The sequence below is a fragment of the Genypterus blacodes genome, unplaced genomic scaffold, assembly GCF_046128005.1.
Source record: "Genypterus blacodes isolate CSIRO-AG114 ecotype Tasmania unplaced genomic scaffold, CSIRO-AGI_Gbla_v1 ptg000283l_1, whole genome shotgun sequence".
In the NCBI taxonomy this organism is placed as follows: domain Eukaryota; kingdom Metazoa; phylum Chordata; class Actinopteri; order Ophidiiformes; family Ophidiidae; genus Genypterus; species Genypterus blacodes.
In genome coordinates, this window is record NW_027467074.1 from 13,190 (window position 1) to 34,408 (window position 21,219).

General features: G+C 48.1%; 1 protein-coding gene across 2 annotated transcripts; it reads right to left on the reverse strand.

Annotated features, from left to right (window-relative positions):
* Positions 1–5,121: 5,121 nt before the first annotated feature.
* On the reverse strand, positions 5,122–20,900 carry ncf4 (neutrophil cytosolic factor 4). Of its 2 annotated transcripts, XM_076172109.1 has the most exons (10): positions 20,724–20,900; positions 19,571–19,655; positions 19,337–19,487; positions 13,713–13,783; positions 13,099–13,226; positions 12,335–12,383; positions 8,109–8,207; positions 6,635–6,783; positions 6,487–6,552; positions 5,122–5,568 (listed from the first exon to the last, which is right to left on the reverse strand). In XM_076172109.1, the coding sequence occupies exons 1-10, from the start codon at positions 20,753–20,755 to the stop codon at positions 5,361–5,363; spliced, it is 1,038 nt and encodes a 345-aa protein (XP_076028224.1). In that variant the 5' UTR covers positions 20,756–20,900; the 3' UTR covers positions 5,122–5,360. The 2 variants fall into 2 exon arrangements, with proteins under 2 accessions (XP_076028224.1, XP_076028225.1); XM_076172110.1 differs by lacking the exons at positions 12,335–12,383; positions 13,099–13,226.
* Positions 20,901–21,219: the final 319 nt, after the last annotated feature.

Here is a 21,219-nt window from a genome sequence, read left to right on the forward strand (position 1 = left end):
GAGGAGGAAGGAGGAGGGGGTGGGGGTTGGAGAAGGGATGAGAAAGTTTGAAAGAGTTTTTTGGGGTTGGAAGCAGAGGTTTGAATTTTCGTGCAGAAGAAGGCAGCTTTAGCAGCAGAGAGAGAGGAGGAGAAAGAGGAAAGTAGCGATTGGAATGCATGAAGGTCCTCCAGGAGTTTGCCGTTCCTCCATTTGCGCTCAGCCGCTCTCAAGCTCCGTCTCTGAGTGCGCACCGAGTCCGACAACCAAGGGGCCGGTGGAGTTGGGCATGCAGGCCTGGAGATAAGGGGGCAGAGATTGTCCAGAGAGGAGGACAAGGTAGAGAGAAGAAGATCAGTGGCAGTGTCAGGGGAAAGAAGAGAAAAAGATTCAGGGGCAGGGAGAGCAGAGAGAACAGAAGAGGAGAGATCAGTGGGGATGAGAGAGCGTAGATTGGGACGAGAAGAGATCATGCGGGTGGGGGGAGATTGGGTGGGTGGGGAGGAGAGGGAGAGAGTGAAGGACATGAAGTAGTGGTCAGAGAGATGTAGAGGAGTGACGGAGAGGTCAGCGCTAGAACAGTGCCTGGTGAAGATGAGGTCCAGTCGGTTGCCAGCCTTGTGGGTAGGAGGAGATGGGGAGAGAGCTAGGTCAAAGGAGACAAGAAGAGAAACAAGAGGGTGAAGTTTCTCAGTCGGGATGTTGAAGTCGCCAAGAAGGATGAGGCCGGAGCCGTCGTCAGGGAAGTGAGAGACAAGAGTGTCGAGCTCCTCTAGGAAGTCCCCGGATGGGCCTGGTGGGCGATAAACAACAGCAATGGTGAGCTTGACCGGATGAGAGACAGTGACAGCATGGAATTCAAAGGAGGAGGGAGAGAATTGTGACAGGGAACAAAGAGAATATGTCCAGTCTTTGGAAATTAGCAGGCCAGTACCACCACCCCGCCTCGCAGCTCTGGGAGTGTGAGAGAAATAATACAATCGAAGGACAAACAGCATCATGGTCTTTATTGAATCCTCTTCATCGTCAGTGTGTGTGTGTGTGTGTGTGTGGTCACCATGTCTTTCATCTCCTGTGTGTGTGTGTGTGTGTGTGTGTGTGTGTGTGTGTGTGTGGTCACCATGTCTTTCATCTCCTCTTCATCTTTTATTTATTTCTGGGGTTAATGTTGGTAGGAAGCTCTGTGATGATGATGATGATGATGATGAGGAGGAGGAGGAGGACTAAAGCAGCTCATGAGTCAAACACTGGACTGAGCTGCACATGACTGCAGACACAGATGAAGCATTCAGTCCAGCTCTGCAGGCTAATTCTGTTTTCTGTTCTTCTAATCTCATCTGCAGGATGCTGATAATGACGATGACGATGACGATGATGATGATGGTGATCCAAATGCTGATAAATTTGATGATGGTGATAAATAAGTTGATGAAGAGGCTCAGATTAGTTTACCTCTGCACTGCACAGTCATGTGATTTTAGCACAGAGCGGCTCAACAGCGCCCCCATGTGACGACTCAAAGAAAAACATCATCTGGGAGAAAGAGACAGGAGTTAAAGAAGGTTCAGTCAAGGTTTCTATCGTTTAAAACACAGAGTGAATCGCAATAAGGCCACATTTAAATAGGTTTACCTCACTTCAAGAATCTGTTGCGAGCCGGACTCAGTCCAGCATCATTAGACTGAACAAGACTAAATATTTGTCCACATTTGTCACATTTTAAACACTTCTGGTACAAATTTGTCACGCACCTCCTCAAGCAGAGCTTTGGCGCCCCCTTGTGTCATAAACGGCTACACTCGTGAGCTGTCATTTAACGCTGTGGTACCTCATAAAGACCACTAAGGGGCAGCATTTCCACAGCAGTGCAGATGATCCGTGAGGGGCGAAATGCAAAGGCGAGAAGAGAAACGAAGACAATGTCCGTAAATAGTGCTGACAGCCCCGAAGTCCCCAAAGACCCCAAAGACCCCAAAGTCCCCAAAGACCCCAAAGTCCCCAAAGACCCCAAATTCCCCAAAGACCCCAAATTCCCCAAAGACCCCAAAGACTCCAAAGTCTCCAAAGCCCCAAAGCCCCCAAAGACCCCAAAGTCCCCAAAGCCCCCAAAGTCCCCAAAGACCCCAAAGTCCCCAAAGTCCCCAAAGACCCCAAAGTCCCTAAAGATCCCAAAGCCCCCAAAGTCCCCAAAGACCCCAAAGACCCCAAAGTCCCTAAAGATCCCAAAGCCCCCAAAGTCCCCAAAGACCCCAAAGTCCCCAAAGTCCCCAAAGACCTCAAAGTCCTGTCATACTTTAGTGAGCATTTTGGCAAAACACGTGTGGGACTCAAGTTTACAGTGATAAAAACTCTTTTCACTTCAAACACTACATCACTTCCACACCACTGCTACTATTATGTGGTCCTATAGGCTCAATGCTGATATACAATATAAGAACAATACTTTGGATGTGCAAGACATTGAACAAAATGTGCACACAAGAACCAAAAACTGCAATTTTTAGTTGTAGAAAAGTGGGAAAGAAAGATAAATAATGAGTTTATTTCCTTCACTGTGCATTGCTTTAATGAGCAAAAAAGCCAAATCTACTTCTCATGTCTTTCTGCTTTCTATATGCTGGCTGTTTACGTACTATCTCCTTCTATGAACGAGGTTGATCAATGCAGGCTAACTGCATCATTCTGGAGCTGAAGAAGAAGTCTGACAGGGTATTTGGAAAGGCAAATTGTTCACAGAATTTACTTTCTCAGGAAATGAGGAAGCTTTAAATGAATTTCCTCCTCACCAGCACTTCAAAAAGCAATTTGGATCCAAGAATAATGTGAAGCCATCCGCAGTAAGCGCAGCAAAGAAGCACAGCGGGAGCACTAAGTTATGTTGGAGCAGTGATGTAACGACTCCTACCTACTACCTACTACTGTACTGTACGTGGGAAACTGGCTGCTGGAGGAAAGAGGAGGAGGAGGAGGAGGAGGCGTCTCACTGGAGTTAGAGAGACAGCCAGGGAGACGGAGAAGAGAAGAAAGCAAAAAAAGGTCAGGAAAGAGATGAGAACACGATACAGAGCAGCGTCATGTGATGAAGAACAAACCCTAAAACATGTGGAGGTAATGAGAGGTGACGTGTAAGCAGCCAGATGTTCAGCTCTCCTCCTGCAGGCTGTACTGCTGTGTACACCTCCATGTTCTGCCTCAGGCCTCCCATCACACTGCCTCCTGTTTTCACTCATGTTGGTTGCTGTGTTCTTGTGTGTGTGTTTGTTTGTTGGCAGGATGATTTGAACAGTTGGTGGGCAGGTTGGACACAATGGAAGGAGGAGGAGTCTGCTTCCTTGGAGGCCTCGCTCGGGATTCCACCATTTCCATTTGCGACTTATAAAACAGAATCTCCTCCAACAGTTTTGGATCAATTGTCACAAATGTTTAAATGTGGAATGTCTGGAGGGAGTGGTTGGTCAGATACAGATACAAAATTTGGCCCCTATGACTCATTACAGGCTTAATTAGATGAACGACGGGCCGCCGTGGCAGCAGAGACAAATGTTGTTGATTAGATTGTGTGAAAGGCTTGACAGGAGAACAAGCTTGTTTGATGGAGTCTGCCCGTTCTCTCTGAGTAGATTATGAGACAGAGAGACAAGCAGACTGAAGGAGACGCAGACCGTGTGAGAGGCAGAATGTCAGACAGACGGATTGACAGACAAATCCAGACACACACACGACGATGAAGCCGCTGCTCAGGCTCAGTTTGTAAAATAATCCGCCCCCCCTCCTCCGAGCTTCATCGGTACCTGATTAAAGCCCAACAACACAAAGTGATCAGTGACCGCTGCGGCCTAGAGTGACAGTTAGGGCGTTGGGACTGAGTGCAGCTGTGTGTCGGCGTCAGAGGCAGAGGCGTCCCAGTCTGGATGTCATGACCACATACACCAGAACAAAGATCACAGTTGTCTTCAGTGTCATAGATGCGTAGGCTGCTTCCATGCGGACGTGTCAGTATGCAGGGACAGAGTTTCCTGCGTATATTTTGTTACAATGCTTGAGTAACCAAAATGTTAAGAGATAGCAGCACAAATCACTCGGTAGCTTTAGTCTATTATTTTAGGAAACACCATCCGTAGGTGTGTGAGGGACAGAAGGGACACTCTGTTCTACTCTCCTGGCTTCTATCTCCTACACGAGTGCCGCTTGTTCTTCGCTTCCTCTCCTGTGTCCTTGAAAGACTCCAATCCTCCGCCTCACGTCCTTGACCCCCTGAACCTCCCGCTCGCTCGCTAAGCTGCGCTGGATAAGATCATCGGCTTAATGCCTGAAAGATGGCTGGAGAGCGCTGGAGCATTGTGGGTCGGCTTGTAGCTGCGGCGCCGTCTGTCTGTTATCACAGAGAAGCTGAGGGGACACGCTGGTATAAAGTACGCAACGGAACTCTAGGCTGTGAGCACACACGGAGCTAAAGGTGATCAGTGTGCGTGTGTGTGTGTGTGTTCACGGCCTCTTTTATGCTTCTTTGCAGGAAGCTCACTGACATATCATTTGATGGAGAGTGAGTGTGTGTGTGTGTGTGTGTGTGTGTGTGTGTGTGTGTGACATGTGGGTAGTCTGCCTCACAGGATCAAACATCAAACAAACTCCATTCACACCTGAACAGCAGCACTTACACCTACACACACCCAGGGATCTCAGCGTGGAGGATTACATCGTTGTGTTGTTTTGGAGGTGAAAGCGAAACGCATGCGCGACTGCCTTGGCATGAAAATGAGGCTTTGAATGCAGCAGGCAGACGTGGAATTGTGGATCAATCAGCTTTCTGGTGTCCACAGAATCAGAGTGAAACACATGCAGGGTGTGTGTGAGATCTGCTGCTGCTCTCATAGAGGCTCAGGGTCTTAAAGCCTGCGGTTCATTTGTTCTACATCATCAGTGTTGGGTTGAAACCCTGGAGTGACTTTCATCTCTTTTGCTTCCTGTCAACGCAAAGATACAAGAGTGGATTGCTGCACTGTTGGAATATGAACTTAGAAAGCTGTGACATGAGGAAGGTTTAAAGCGTCTGGTAGAGGAGGGCACAGGAAGTAAACTCAGCAGGATGGATCCAGTGGATATGAGAGATGTGTCACTCTGTCACTCAAACAGACACAATCATCATTTTCATCCTTTTAATCAAACGGAAAAGTTAAAGTTAGGTTAAAGGTGAGAGTATAGGGTTAATACAGAGATGTTTACATGTAACAACACACGTGAAATACTAAAATCAAAGTCAAATTGAAATGAGTTTGTTCCCCTTATATAGCACCAAATGGACCCAGAGGACCTCTGATCAGTCATCAATACTTCTCCAGCTCTCTGATCTGAGACTCGTGTTAGAAATGTTTCCTTCTATCTCACGGCTCGGTGTTATACACAGACAGGTCAGAGGTCATGGTCACGTGCACCTCCCACTGAAACTGATTGACAGGCCTGTTGACTTTGGCCTGCTGACCTCTGGCCTCCTCGATCATCAGCTGGATGTCCTTGTCGTCGAGGACACGGATGAGGTCGCCCTCGGGGTCGCGGTAGTTCAGGGCGATGTCGCTCAGCTGGAAGACGTTCCTGGAGGTGGGGGGGGGAGAGAGAGAGAGAAAGAGAGAGAGAGAGAGACGGACAGGGAGAGGGGCCTGGCTCATTATTCAGGAAGTGACGCGTCGCACGCCATCTCACTCGTCACGTCAACCTGATGGTGGCGCTACAACAACGTCAACAACTTTGGAGCAGAAACAAAACGTTGCTGTTGTCCTTTAAACTCTTCATCCAATCTCTGAGTGAAAAGTTCTCACGACAGGAAACTGTGATCTCTGTGTGAGAGGTGAGTGTGTGTGTGTGTGCTGCCATGAGAGAAAGAGAAAAATGGATTCAGCCTTTGAAAACTAAACTGTGTGTGTGTGTGTGTGTGTGATGAACTACAAAAACGTAACGGAAAGTTTCTAAATTTGTGAAAAATGTGATAAAAGCTCCTCCTCCTCCTCCTCCTCCTCTTCATCCCTGTGCCTCTTCCTCTTTTCTACAGAACATCCTCTCCTCTCCTCTCTATGTTGCTTTTCACACCTCTGCCTCCATCCCACTGCAGGGCTCAACAGGCCTGAACTCTACAGAGGAAGACTGCTGAGCTGATGAAGAGGAGGGAATGAAGCGATTAGGAATGGAGACGGCTCATCATCAGAGCACTCACCTCGCTAAATGAGCAGGTAATGAGAGGTGGAGACAGAGACACACAAGAGTGTAAGCATTCGGTGGCGGTGGGGAGAGAGAGAGAGAGAGAGAGAGAGAGAGAGAAGGTGTGTGTCTCTGTCTGTTTGCTTCCGTGTCTTAGAGTCTTGCCTCTTGTGTGCTCGGGGGTCGGGGATGGAACTGACTGGGGTGTTCATGTTATTGATCACTGATACACACACACACACACACACACACACACACACACACACACACACACACGCACACACACGAGAGGTCAGAGGTTGAGGTTCCCAGACCTACCTCATACGTGACAGCAGGTCCTTGTATGTAGGCTGGATGGTGATGTCCTCCTCCACACACACATCTCTGTAAAAACACACACAATCAATCAATCATCCTGTGTGTCCCTCTGGGCTGGGCTGTAACACACACAGACACACACACACACCTGCTGTCCACTCCAGAGGGCGTGAGCAGGTAGCAGCGGAGGCAGCTGTAGGTGTGGGCTCCTTCAGCCTCAGAGTCGCTGTCTGGGAGGGGCTTGATGATCTTCACAAAGGATTCTGGGAAAATGCCCGTCTGATTGTTCACTGTGCCCTGAAAGAGAGGAGAGGAGAGGAGAGAGAGAGAAGCTCCATCACAACACGCTGCTGGTCTCTACACAGCCCAGTGTGTGTGTGTGTGTGTGTGTGTGTGTGTGTGTGTGTGTGTGTGTGTGTGTGTGTGTGTGTGGCCTGCTCACACACTCAGACACAGCAGAGAGAAGCAGCACTTTGTTCTGATGCAGGAGAGCATCTTCTCAGGCTGAGTGACAGGTCTGAGGCTGCAGTGAGGTCAGTGAGGAGTTTCATCATCTCATCTGTGATTCATCATCATTCATTCAATTCATTTCAGGGTAACAAAGTGAACACACACACACACACACACACATCAGTGTGTGAAGTTGCGTCATGTGATTTAGGCATGATGTTGCACCCCATCTCTCTCCCTCTCCTCCCTGCACCTCTCTCTCTCCTTCCTGCACCCCTCTCTCTCTCTCCCCTGCCTGCACCTCTCTCTCTCTCTCTCTCTCTCCCCTGCCTGCACCTCTCTCTCCCCCCTCTCCTCCCTGCACCTCTCTCTCTCTCTCCCCTGCCTGCACCTCTCTCTCCCCCCTCTCCTCCCTGCACCTCTCTCTCTCCCCTGCCTGCACCTCTCTCTCCCCCCTCTCCTCCCTGCACCTCTCTCTCTCTCTCTCTCCCCTGCCTGCACCTCTCTCTCCCCCCTCTACTCCCTGCACCTCTCTCTTTCTCCCCTCTCCTGCCTGCACCTCCCTCTCTCTCCTCTCCTCCCTGCACCTCTCTCTCTCTCCTCTCCTCCCTGCACCTCTCTTTCTCCCCCCTCTCCTCCCTGCACCTCTCTCTTTCTCCCCTCTCCTCCCTGCACCTCTCTTTCTCCCCCCTCTCCTCCCTGCACCTCTCTCTTTCTCCCCTCTCCTCCCTGCACCTCTCTTTCTCCCCTCTCCTGCCTGCACCTCTCTTTCTCCCCTCTCCTGCCTGCACCTCTCTCTCTCTCCTCCCTGCACCTCTCTCTCTCCCCCCTCTCCTCCCTGCACCTCTCTCTTTCTCCCCTCTCCTGCCTGCACCTCTCTCTCTCCTCTCCTCCCTGCACCTCTCTCTCTCCCCCCTCTCCTCCCTGCACCTCTCCCTCTGTTCTTGTTGATCTTGTAGCTCCCTCTTTCTCTTCACCTCTTCTCTCTATTTCTCCTCCCCACCCATTCTCTCTTCCCTTCCCCTCATCACACTCCTTCTCCTTTCTCATCCACTGCCTCTCCTTCTCTCTCCCCTCCTTTCTGTCTTCTGTTTCTCTCTCCCTCTCACTTCTTTTCTGTCTCTCTTCTCGCTCTACCCCCCCCCCCCCCCTCTCTCTCTCTCTCTTCTTACCTCCAGCCAGTCGGCATTGACTCGTCGTAGCAGGAAGATCACCTCTCCCCTCTTCAGATTTAACTCCAGCTTGCCGTTGCCGCGAAAGTCAAACATCGCCTAGGAAACGCACAGACACACACACACGGAGGCAGAGAAAAGAAAGAAGACACAAGTCAGTGAGAGGAGAAAGAAGAGACAGAAGAGGGACGAGCGTGTGAGATTGGACAGGTAGGACTTTACACTCTACTCTGTTGGAGCATAAAAGTGTGTGTGTGTGTGTAAAGTGTGTGTGTGTGTGTAAACCAATGCTGCAAAGGGACGCTGCTAGAGGAGAGATGGAACATTTTAATTTCTTGAAAAAGTTACGTGAAGAAAATTCATACAAAGAGGAATGAAGTTTGGCATGTAAAATGACCTGTGTGTGTGTGTGTGTGTGTGTGAGTCTGAGAGAGAGAGAGAGAGAGAGAGAGAGAGAGAGAGAGAGAGAGAGAGAGAGAGAGAGAGAGAGAGAGGAATGAGAATGGAATAATATCACAGAGACCTGTGTAAAAGTGGCAAAGCGAGGGAGGGAAAGAGAGAGGAGAGAGCGAGAGAACGAGGGAGAGGGAGAGGGAGAGGGAGAGAGAGAGAGGCTTAAGAATTGAGGCGATCGCCAAAAAAGACCCAAAGTGTAAAGAAGCACAGAGGCAAAGTGACAGCAGATAAGAGTGAAGATGAGAATGGACAGAGATAAAGACCGTGGGAGGCAAGTGAGGAAGAAGAGGATGAGGAGGAGGAGGAAGAGAAGGAGCAGGAGGAAGAGGAAGAAGAAGAGGAGGGGAGAGAAACTTACATTTAAATTTGTTCAAGTGGTTCTCTATGATTTTAGAGGAAAGGAGTGTGTGTGTGTGTGTGTGTGCTTTTTGCAAGAGAGTGTGAATCAATGTGTGAAAAGTAGATGAATACATGTGAGTGAGTGTGTGTGTGTGTGTGTGTGATCTGGCTGCGACCCTGAAGGTTTGAATCCTGCCCTGCTGCTTTGAACTCATTCTTCCAGATGATGTCACCATCACGAACACAAACACCAAATATAAAGGGACAACACAAGTCTCTCCCTCCTCTCTGCTCCTCTTCCTCCCTCTCTCATCCTCTCCATCCATCCTCCTCTTCCTTTTTAACACTAGTTGGTGCAGTCTGGCCTTCTCCATCACAAAGGTCCAGATTTGTACCCTCGTCTTCTTCTTGGACTCAGTAGTTCTGTACTGAGGACAGTCTGGGTCAAGATCTGGGTGAATCCTGCTGAGTCACGATCGTCTCACGTATTTGTTACAATGGCTCCATAAACGTGACCTCTGAGCATAAAGGTCATCCGTATTTCTTGACCTAATCAGTTTGTGCTGTGATCGTCACCGGGCCGCTCCCAGGCTAACGGCTCTGTTTACCAAAGAGTGCAACTTCTGCTCAGAAAACCTTTAGGGTGAGAGGAAGATAAGGTTCTCTGCTCAGGATAGAGATCCATGACATCATACAGAGGGGTCAGGGTCAAAGGTCAGAGTAACTGTAGGATAGAGATCCATGACAACATACAGAGGGGTCAGGGTCAAAGGTCACAGGGGAACAAATTTGTATCAAACTAAAGATAGAACTTTACTTGGAGACTCTAGATGAACTCTTGTATTTTTGCTCTCCTCCTGCTTTTTTTCAGGGCAGTTATTTTGGTGATGCGTTGGGCGAAGCGCCGTACTCCAAATGGAACCGGGCGACCCTTGGGTTCAGCCGGCCACAGGAGCAATCTAACAATACAATGAGACCGGAGCGGGCCCCGCCTTAATGAGCTCCCTCAGCCCTCAGCTCCTCAGATTAGCAGGAGGAGAGGAGGAGAGGAGGAGAGGAGAGGAGGACTGAGCTGCTCTCTCCTCTCCCTGATGTTTAATGAGTGTGTACGTTTTAATTAGATGGCCCACTTCCTAGAGAGCCCTGGAGTGATCACAGAGCACATGGATGTAGAGTACAGGACTGTGTGTGTGTGTGTGTGTGTGTGTGTGTGTGTGTGTGTGTGTGTGTGTGTGTGTGTGTGTGCCAGACACAAAGGGAAGTGTAGGGTAGAATATTACCACACACCACAGAAAACGGGAGCAGAAAGAATGCAGGTTTTCCTCTCATTTGTTTTGATCGATCCTTTGATACGCCCTCTTTAACAGAGCCATGTTACACTAACCTCCCTAAGTATTCAGTCAGTCACACAGATCCTCCCCTCCCCTGCTGACAGATACACGTATGAACCTTTAATACTCTTTACTGTAATTACACAGGAAGTTATAGAATCAATGCCCTCCAAAGTGCAGAGTCACTCCTCTCTCACACTCACACACACACACACACACACACACTGAGCTGGCTGTGTATAAGAGAACATCTGAGTTCATATCTCTCATATTTCTTACTGAGTGGCGCCGGCAGATCAGCTTTTCTGCTTGGGCCGGTCTTTATCTAAAGTTGGATCTGATTTCTGCTTGAATCACTCTCTCAGCAGAGAGAGGGAGAAGAGAAGCTGAGCCTGCACTTTTCTTTCCTTCTGTCCTTTTCTCTCTGCTCCTCTGCCTTTCTGCTCATGGATTTCACTCAGCGTGCATCGCTAAGTCCTGATGCTAATCAAAGTCCCATTGACCTCATTTGTAGCTCGTAGCGCCACAGCTAACATCTATTACCAGTCATGGCGTTCTGGGGCTAAGCCCGAGCTTAGGCTAAGTGGAGTGGAATGGAACGTTGCGGCAATCTGCTCTTATCCACCAGGAGCAGGATGGTAAAGTGATGGCAGAGTGAAGGGGGTTAACACACTGCAGAAGACATGGCCACACACAGACACACAGACACTGACACACACACACACGCATACAAAACACACTCAGAGAGAAAAGCGATTTGAAAGAGACAGAGTGCGGAACAAGAAGTTGAGTAGGCTGGCAGCTCTGTGAGCAGAGTACAGCCGTGCTTTACTGCTGTGTGTGGGAGAGAGAGAAGAGAATACACTGGAACTTTAGCTCTTCATTTGGCAGCAAGACCGCTGCAGTGTGTAATGATGTGTGTGTGTGTGTGTGTTTGAGTGTGAGAGAGAGAGAGTTAAGAATAGTTTGCAACAGCAAGGTCAGAACGTGGTAAATGCATTTGTAAAACACAAACACACGCAGTGAGTGAGTGGGGGGAAGAGAGAGAGAGAGAGAGAGAGAGAGAGAGAGAGACTATCAGAAAGATAGTAAGTATACACACACACACCTTTGAGTTAAAACGGCCTCAGAATATAAAGTATGTCTCTATCCATCTTTGCGCTGCGTCAGATCTGAGGATGTGAAGAGAATAAAAGACGAGGCGGAGAGGAGAGGGGAGGAGAAAAGAGGAGGGGAGAAGAGAGGAGAGAAGAGGAGAGAAGAGAAAAGGAGATGATGGGAGAAGAGTGGAAAGGAGAGGTAAGAGGAGGAAAGGAGAGGAGAGAGGACTAGAGGAGAGGGGAGGATGAGAGGAGAGAGGAGAGGAAAGAGGAGAGGAGAAGAGAGGAGGAGAGAGAAGAGGAGAGAAGAAAAGAGAAGAGAAGAGGAGAGAAGAGAGGGATGAAAGATGGCCGCAACCTTGGAGAGCAGCAGACATGGGGGATGACATGAAAACACGGACAAACTTTGTTGCTGCATGGCCCTGAGTGACAGGGTGGAAGGGAAGAGAGAGAGAGGGGGGGGCGAGAGAGAGAGAGCGAGAGAGAGGGGGAGAAAGACTAAAGTAATAGAGACACGGAGGTGGAGACAGACATTAATTGTTGACTAAGAACAAACAAACTTACATGGATCAATATGTTTGTGTGTGTTCTATTCTCTCTCTCTGTGTGTGTGTTCTATTCTCTCTCTCTCTGTGTGTGTGTGTGTGTGTGTGTGTGTGTGTGTGTGTGTGTGTGTGTGTGTGTGTGTGTGTGTGTGTGTGTGTGTGTGTGTGTGTGTGTGTGTGTGTGTGTGTGTGTGTGTGTGTGTGTGTGTGTGTGTGTGTGTGTGTGTGTGTGTGTGTGTGTGTGTGTGTGTGTGTGTGTGTGTGTGTGTGTGTGTGTGTGTGTGTGTGAGAGAGAGAGAGAATTCTTTGGGACACTCACCAAGAAGAGTGTGTTATGAGTGGGACTGTGTGTGTGCGCGTGTGTGGTTGTTTGACCAAAAACTTTTTCTTCCGTGGGCGGCCATGGAGACTGTAACCAAAGCAACAACAATAGAAATCTAAGTTGAGAGTGATACCTCAGCCCTGGGCGAGGAGAAGATGTCCATCTTCGGTTTGACCGTCTTACTAAAAGACAAAGCAAGGGGAAGGAGACAAAGCAAGGGGAAGGAGACAAAGCAAGGGGAAGGAGACAAAGCAGAGGTGCATGTTATTTCTCCAGTCCAGAACTAACATGGGGGGGTCCAAATACTATGTCCTCCATAGGTGTGTGTGTGTGTGTGTGTGTGTGTGTGTGTGTGTGTGTGTGTGTGTGTGTGTGTGTGTGTGTGTGTGTGTGTGTGTGTGTGTTTTAAGCTTTCAAACTGAACTAGAAAGTGAGAATTCCTAAATTCGTCAGAGAGAGGAACCCACAGAGGCTGGTTAACCCTTCCCCATCTGTGCTTCCTCATTCACAACTGTCAGTCTGGCCCTCGTCTTCTGATTGGCCCATTTCCCGAGGAGAGAGGTTTCATCAACATGGGATGTGGTAAAGTGGGGCACTCTCAACAGGAAATGATGCGGGGCCGAGCCTGACAGAGTGCTTCCTCTCCTGTCCTGGTTTGTTTGGACACATCTTTGGTTTGTGTCCTGGAGTTACTAGGAAGTGTGACATTTCCTTTTCTGAGTGTTTCTTCACAGAGTTCTCTACGGTGTCTTTGTGCCAGAGCAGTTAAAAAAACAACAGAACTATTGTGTTCCTGAGCTTCAGTGTTGTGAAATTGTTCCTCCAAATATAGAGACTCGGTGGGATCTCTAGGGACAGGGTGGTGATGGGTGTCCTTAGATTAGAGGGGCGTCTTACACTTTGCGTGTGGGCGGGCGGAGGCGTCTGAGGGCTCGCGGTTGGTGCAAACTGTCCTGCTCGGTCTGATAGAAGAAGATCCTCAGAGTCTCATCCAGCAGCACCCATGTTGGAAGACCCAACAACCTCTGGAAGAGACGGGGAGAAGGAGAAGAATGGTGACGGGAACAAAGAACAAACACACGCAGATCTGAGAGTTTAATCACTGTGGCAGATGAGGAAAAGGTGAGGGGGCGGAGGGAGAGAGAGTGTGGAGGGAAGGAGTGGATAATCTGAGAGGAGACGAAGGAGAGAAGAAGACCAGAGTGTTGCAGAAGAGAGAGGTCCACGTAGGCTGCAGCAAAGAGAAGTGTGGGAGAGAGAGAGAGAGAGAGAGCAGGTTGTGTTTTCAGCGATGGAGCTACACTGAAACATGTCAAAAGTCCCACAACTCCGGTCAGTCAAACACCACGTGGGCTCAGGGCAGAAAGTAGAGAGCCGCTACGCCCCCGCGCCATCAGCTCCATCTGCAGACCGCCGCTCAAACACCCACACCGCAGCAGCCCACACACACACACACACACACACACACGGACCGCCGGGCGCTGCAGCTGCAGGAAGCGAAGTGGACTCACCTTCATGTACGTGTTGAGCTCAGGGATGCGGCTCTCTGCGATCTCCTGTTTGTTGCCGATGAAGACCTTTCCTAAAAATAGACACATTAGCACGATGAAGAAGGAGACAAATAGACAAGAGGACAAGAAGCAAGAGGACATTATTCACAAGAGTTCAGGAGCTACAGTTCAAATTCACGTTGACGTCAGTTGATTAGTCACTTTGTTTACACAGACAGCTCCCTGATGATCCGCTCTATTGTTGAAGATCAGGGAAGCAGAAATGATGGTGAAGACACATTTAACACAACACAGTGCTGTGACAGTGATGTTTACATATGAGTTACCTCCAAAGACCAGAGCGCTAGGAGTGTGAGAGAGGGCGGGGCCGGAGCGAGACACTCATCGCCCTTCATCCCTAATTGGACGTCAGCCCCAGACAGAAGTGATGAGGTGCTGCTCTGACTTCTAATGCTGTAAATCATCTAACGGTGCTGTTAAATCCCATTAAGCACAGTCCTAATGACCCTCTGCAGACAGATTCATCCCTCAGCTGCTCTCTCCGTGTCTCAGCAGCCTCTTTCAGGCACACACACATCACTCAGTCACTCACACACACCGGCTCTTGTGTAGTCGCTTGCCGATGATGTAAATGAATCCCTTATTAACCGAGATATCCCTACACTCTCCGCTCTCCTCGGGGACATTGTCTATCACTTTTCAGGTGATTTCTACTTTACTTTCTACTTCTTTACTTCCATGTGGCCGAGACAGACAAAGAGAAAGAAATGAGAGAAAACGAGCCCAGAGGAGAACATTCAGCTCGTTTTTTACTTCATGGAGATGATCAGCTTATCGTTATTAACTCACATAAAGGAATGAAACGCAGTCTTAGGCATGCATTATGTATCCAGGTCCAAACTGCTTCACTGAGACGTATCCTGATCCATCCCTACCCATCACCCGGCCCTCCTCGTCCCCTTCTGTCTGCTCTTCCCTTCTCCCTTCCCGATGAGATCTGGCACCGCATCTAAACCCATCACATCTAATATCATCCAGCAGACTCCTCAGCACTGACCCAGGCTCCATCAGAGCTTTGAGTGTGTAGAACTTTGCCAGTGTGGTTGCTGACGGAGATGCAGATGAAAATACTGCCTTCAATTCTGCAGAGGATTTCACAACAACAGCAAGAATAATAATAATAATAACAGCAGTATGTTAGGTTGGTTAAACGTCACATTGGAATTAAGCTTTGACACACACACACACACACACACACACACACACACACACACACACACGAGTTTTAGGGAAACAAGGACTTTTATCCTAAATGGGTAAAAAGGATGATGCTGTTAAAAACTCTTTTACTGAATCTGTTGTAACATTTGGTTTTACAGCACATATATCCAGACCTCCCCCGTCTGTGTGGAATGAAGTAAGCTGATGTGCTCCTTCTGCACTCTAAGATGAGATGATCATGCTCGAGTGTGTGAGTGTGGAGTGGGTGGAACTGCAGGGGAGATTGAATGAAAATGAAAACTTTGAAAACCTTCCTGCTGCAGAGGAGAGAGGAGCTGCATGGCCCTGAGCACAGGCCCAGCTCATTCTCTTGACCCCCGACCTTTGTCATGGTTACAGCCCCCCCCCCCCCATCCTCATGTGACAACTATGATGTCATTCTGGCAGGTGCGTGGTTCCACTGATGAACAACTACTGTGATATCACACATGATGTCATTTACCACACACACACACACACACACACACACACACACACACACACACACACACACACACACACACACACACACACACACACACACACACACACACACACACACACACACACACACACACACACACACACACACACACACACACACACACACACACACACACACACACACACACACACACACACACACACACACACACAAAGAGTAAAATATGGACAAACAGTAAATCAGCTCCATCACGACTCGGCTCTGTTATGTATATTTATTTGGTCAACTCTTATGTAACCACTGAAGTCACGTGAGACTGTAGCGTAGGTGAAACTGGTCTATGACTAAAGGACAAACGGAAGAAGACAGTCACTTATAAAGGAGCTCCCATGGCGACTATACGGCATCCTCCGAGCAAGTTAGAACAAACAAGCTAACTAAGAATTTTTTGTAGTTTTGATCTTTGTTGGGCATGCGACACACACACGCACACACACGGTGAGAAAGAGAGAGAGAGAGGCAGCGCGGCAGAGAGACGAGGCAGAGAACAGCAGCAGCTTTGTTTCCACCTGACGGATCACCAGAGAAACATCCAGAACTGGCAGAGCTCCAGCCACAGCATCACACAGGTGCACTGAGATGAGGCACGGTGGAGGGCAGAGGAGCGACACTTGGGCTTTCCTTACGCTTCTCAAACGCTGCTTCACTGAGCCACAGGGAAAGAAATCCATCTAAGACTGAACTCTTGTGTATTAATTGGAGATTTGAGCCTTCAGGCGCTGAGAGTTTCAGTTTTAGAATGACTGGCTGCACATATATGAAGTATAGAACGAGCTGCACGACGTCATCCAGGTCGTAAGAACGCTACAAAGTCCGAGCACTGGACAGGAGTATTAGAGTGAAGGAAGAGGAGTGAGAATACAAAGTCTATCATGTAGAATTTTATCATGAATAACTTTGGTTAGTGTTGCTGACATCAGTGTTAGAACATCGTGTTATTAGATGACATCACTTTGTTAGTTCAGCAGCATCACTTTGGATGGTTTGGTCATTCTCCTGTGAGCAACAGAGGAACAAACACAGCTTGTTGTCTCACATTTGACTGAGAGGTTTCAAATTAAACACTCTAAAGTCTAGTCTTGTTGAATGCACAACAAACCATGGAGCAACAGCAACAGCAACAGCAACAGCAGCAGCAGCAGCAGCAGCAGGCTCAAGTCCACCAAGCCCAGCAGGACGCCCAGCCACAAGAGCCAGAGCAAGTCGGGGTCCCGTGCCTACAACAGCTGGTCATTGCTCAGCGCAGGATCAATGCTGAAGCACCAACAGGAAACCTGATTTTGGGCCCGAGGGTCATCTCATACCAGCAGCTCATCATCCAACAAAGTCAGATCTGGCTGCGTGTACCAGAGCACTTGACCCGGCAGCCCCAGCAGCCCCAGCAGCCCCAGCAGCCGATTCTCCAGCAGCTGCTGCAGGCTGATGACAGGCAGGGCCCGAGCATACAGCAGGTCCCGTATGAGGCTCCTCTCCAGAGAAGCCTCCCCCAACCCCCCCAAGCCCGGACCACCACATTAGAGGAGGGCGATGAAGAGGAGGAGGAGGACGAGTACAGTGAGGAGGAAGAGTACGATGAGGAGGAGGAGCAGAATGATGAAGACGAGGAGGAGGTGGAGGAGAAGGCCAAGGAGAACAGCGAAGAGCACCAGGAGCTGACTGATAAGTAAATGTGTGGACTGGATGATTAAGAGAGGAACATTTTGAAAAAAGAGACAAACTAAGACTGAAATAGTGAAATACTCTTTTTGTTTTTCCTTGTTTGTTTTGATTCATGTTTGTAAAATGTTCCACTGTAATCTCATCTGCTTCAAGTTAAATGTGCTGCTGCAGCACTGAATCCTGCTGAAGTCTTTACAGTCCAGCTGCACATATTCACTCTGTATGGGTTAAAGTGTAAAGATAAGACAAGATAAGATAAGATAAGATAAGATAAGCCTTTATTCCTCCCACAAAAGAACCTTTACATTGTTACAGCAGAAAAGTAACAGCCTAACAAAACGACCAAAAGTACACAAATATCTGGATGAAAAGCTAAAGTACAGTGTCTACAGATACAGGTGTGACTGTGGTGACATCAGTGTTGAAACATTGTCTTATTAGATGACATCACTTTGTTAGTTCAACAGCATCACTTTGGGCCATAAGGTCATTCTCCTGTGAGAGACAGAGGAAGAAACACAGCTTTGTGTCTCGTATTTGACTTTGAAAGTCTGTGGTTTCAAATTGGACGATATAAAGTCTAGTCTTGTTGGACGCACAACAAACGATGGAGACCAAGGATGTTGAGTTACAGGTAGCCCAGCCAGAAGAGCCAGAGCAAGTCAACCTGCCCCTACAACAGCTCGTCATTGCTCAGCCCAGGAGTACAACTGGGATCAATGCTGAAGCCAAGACAGGAAACCTGAGTTGGGGCACAAGGGTCATCTCATACCAGCAGCTCATCATCCGACAAGGTCAGATCCAGCTGGCTGTACCAGACCACTTGACCCGGCAGCCCCAGCAGCAGCTGCTGCATTCTGATGACATGCAGGCCCCGATCGTACAGCAGGTCTTGTATGAGGAGGCTCCTCTCCAGGGAGGCCTCCCCCAGGCCATGCAGCAGGCTCGGCTCAAACCTGAGCGACAGCTGCTGGCGATGATGCGGAAGCAAATCGCAGCCTGGTGCGCCCTCATGGACAAGGCCGATGGAGAGGAGGACGACAGGTACAGCGAGGAGGAGGAGTACAATGACGAGAATGTCCACGACGAGGAGAAGGAGGAGGCCAAGGACGAGGATGACAAGAAAGAAGAGGAGGAGGAGGAGGAGGAGGCCAAGGACGAGGATGACAAGAAAGAAGAGGAGGACGACAAGGACGAGGAGGAGGACGAGTTTGGCGAGGAGGACGAAGAGTACAATCCTATGGCGGTCTACGACGTGGAGGAGGACGAGTACAGCGAGGAGGAAGAGTACGATGAGGAGGAGGAGGAGGAATACTTCGAGCAGAAGGAGCAGTACGATGAAGATGCGGAGGAGAATGGCGATAAGTAAATGTGTGGACTGGATGATTAAGAGCAGAACATTTTGAAAAAAGAGACAAACTAGGACTGAAATAGTGAAATACTCTTTTTGTTTATCCTTGTTTGTTTTGATTCATGTTTGTAAAATGTTCCACTGTAATCTCATCTGCTTCAAGTTAAATGTGCTGCTGCAGCACTGAATCCTGCTGAAGTCTTTACAGTCCAGCTGCACATATTCACTCTGTATGGGTTTAAGTGTAAAGATAAGATAAGATAAGATAAGATAAGATAAGATAAGATAAGCCTTTATCCGTCCAACAAAAGGAACTTTACATTGTTAGAAGACCTAAGGAGTTCATGGTCACCATCATTACAGCTCGTACCTCTGCGATCCATGACACCCAACCAGCACAGAGTGGATGGGAGGGGCTGGAACCCAGGACCTTCTGACTGTGAGGCCAAGTGTTCTCTCCATTCAAAAACCAATCACATCAAATCCCCTTTCTCTCCTCATTTGTGTCTAAAATGAACTGGGCTTCAATCCAAGTGATTTTTGGCAAAACATGTTTTGCTCCTCAGATAATACAGCTGAGGGAACAGGGATTCATACTTTGCTCTTCAACTTTGACCTCCAGAGCAGCACGGCCTGCTGAGCACCTGCGACCCTCATCCTACAGATAATATCTACATGTCTGCGTTCAGGAGTTTTGGGAACAAACGCGTTAACAATCAATCAAACCAACGCAAGCAGAAAAATAAAACCAGAATGACCTCAGGCCAACATTTCCTCTATTTCTTGACAAAGCTTCTCTCAGTTTGAAAGAGCTTCTCACGTGAAAGCCCACAGCGTTATCACACTGACCTGGCAGGGAGGGCAGGACGCAGGAGTTGGGACCCGGCCTGGCGGGGTCGAACTTGGCGTTGAGGTTCTGGTGGAGGCTGAAGAACTGGCGGTACCTCCTGTAGATCAGATACTTGCTCGCTCCTTTAGTCTTCACCTCAACCACAAAGCTCTGGCAGGGAAACGGAAGCGTGAGCGGCTTTAGAGGGATTTGGGTTCAGTCATACGATTTGGATTCACTTTGGAAAAACTTACATAGTAGTCGATGAAGCCTTTCCTCTCCTCGATGTCAGCTATGGTGGCGCTCACCGCAATGTTGTGAGGGAGCTGATCGAAGTCACTGAGCCAGAGAGACGGGTTAGAGTTTAGAACATTGACACAAGACGCCCATCTTGTTCTTCTGGCTCCCTTCATGGAGTTATAGGAGCTTGGGGGAGTTGACAGTGACTGTCGGCGCCAAAACAAGTTGACCAAAAATTAACGGGGAGGAAAATTGGGCTTAACATAACCCAGGTCCAACCACAATGCGGCGGCTCAGCGCATCAACCGGGACCTAAAGATCTGAACACGTCACGCAACATGATTTTGGAAGTCTGGCCTCCATTACATAAAATAAATAAAAATAAAAATAACTTGAAATACACAGAATGATGTCACGGAGGCTCAAACTGGTGCTACACATTTAATGATAGTTTGCTGCTTTGTCTGCTTCCATCTTGTACAACGACGTTCTTCACCTGACGCTATTTATTGTCATAGTTCGTCGTACACCGTCTTTTATAAACATATGTCAGCGGCGCGGTGTCTGTCAGTCTGGGGCTCATTGCCTCAACCGCATTACCTGCTAACATGCTAAGCTAATAGTAATATGACTGGTGATCAAAACACTGTTAGATCCACATAACACAAATATAAAGGAACCCTCTTGTCTACGTTATGTAAAACAATCCCAACTCTAAACATGACATCTGCGCCACATATACACAAAATATGTAATGAATAAATAAACAGAATAAATCATTATAGTAGATACACAACAATAGCACTACATTGAAAAAGAGAGAGTACACACACAATAGTAAATAATTACACATTATTAGTAGACATTATTAGTGACTTCAAGAAGGAAAGTGTGTTTACTCAGTCCCACACGAGCAGAAAAGTGTGTATTATTGTCAGATAATGTGAAGAAGTATCTATTGTTCTTTAAGTTACACACATAAACACATTTGTCTGTGTGTGTTTGGCAGCAGAGGCTTTTTTCACTCCCTGATGCGTTCACGGCTTCGCGTTTGGTTTCACCTCGCTCACATTTTATTCGACGCCGATACTGACGTTTCTTCGCGACCGCCACAAACACACACGCACGCACGCACACATACACTCACGCACACACAGACACACTGACCTCTCATCACGGATCTGTCTTGGCATCGACATGATGTGTTGTCGTCCGGACAGGATCACAAAGTTGCTGCTCGCCTCTCCGCACAGAAAACGAAGTCAGTCAAGCCCTCACACGCAACTTCACGCAACTTCACAGAAACACACACAGGCACACACACCCCACTGATGGCTGATGTGCGGAAACAGGCAACAGGAAGCGATGGTTCCCCAAAAACAGCAGCTATTTCACTGAGCGCGACCGATGGGCTCATGTAAATATACATTTGTACAAACGTAAATTATAGTTTATCACATATTTAAATTGAAAAGGAGTATTAAATAAGAGACATATCATTATTTATTTGGGTGAAATAGAAGCAATTCATGTACTATATCTATTTCGTTTTATTATTGTTATTATTTGGTAAATTATTATAATACCTTGTTTAAGTTTACACAGAAAACATATTTTATCTGGAAATAATAACGTATTCAAATATTCTCTATTTAGAATCTTC

Excerpts from the sequence above, each read along its gene's own strand:
- ncf4 (XM_076172109.1), bottom strand. The coding sequence starts at position 20,755 with ATGTCGATGCCAAGACAGATCCGTGATGAGAG. Across the intron at positions 19,656-20,723 it reads AGACAGATCCGTGATGAGAG|TGACTTCGATCAGCTCCCTC; the intron begins GTCAGTGTGTCT and ends TCTCTGGCTCAG. Across the intron at positions 12,384-13,098 it reads CGCCCGCCCACACGCAAAGT|TAAGACGGTCAAACCGAAGA; the intron begins GTAAGACGCCCC and ends TTTGTCTTTTAG.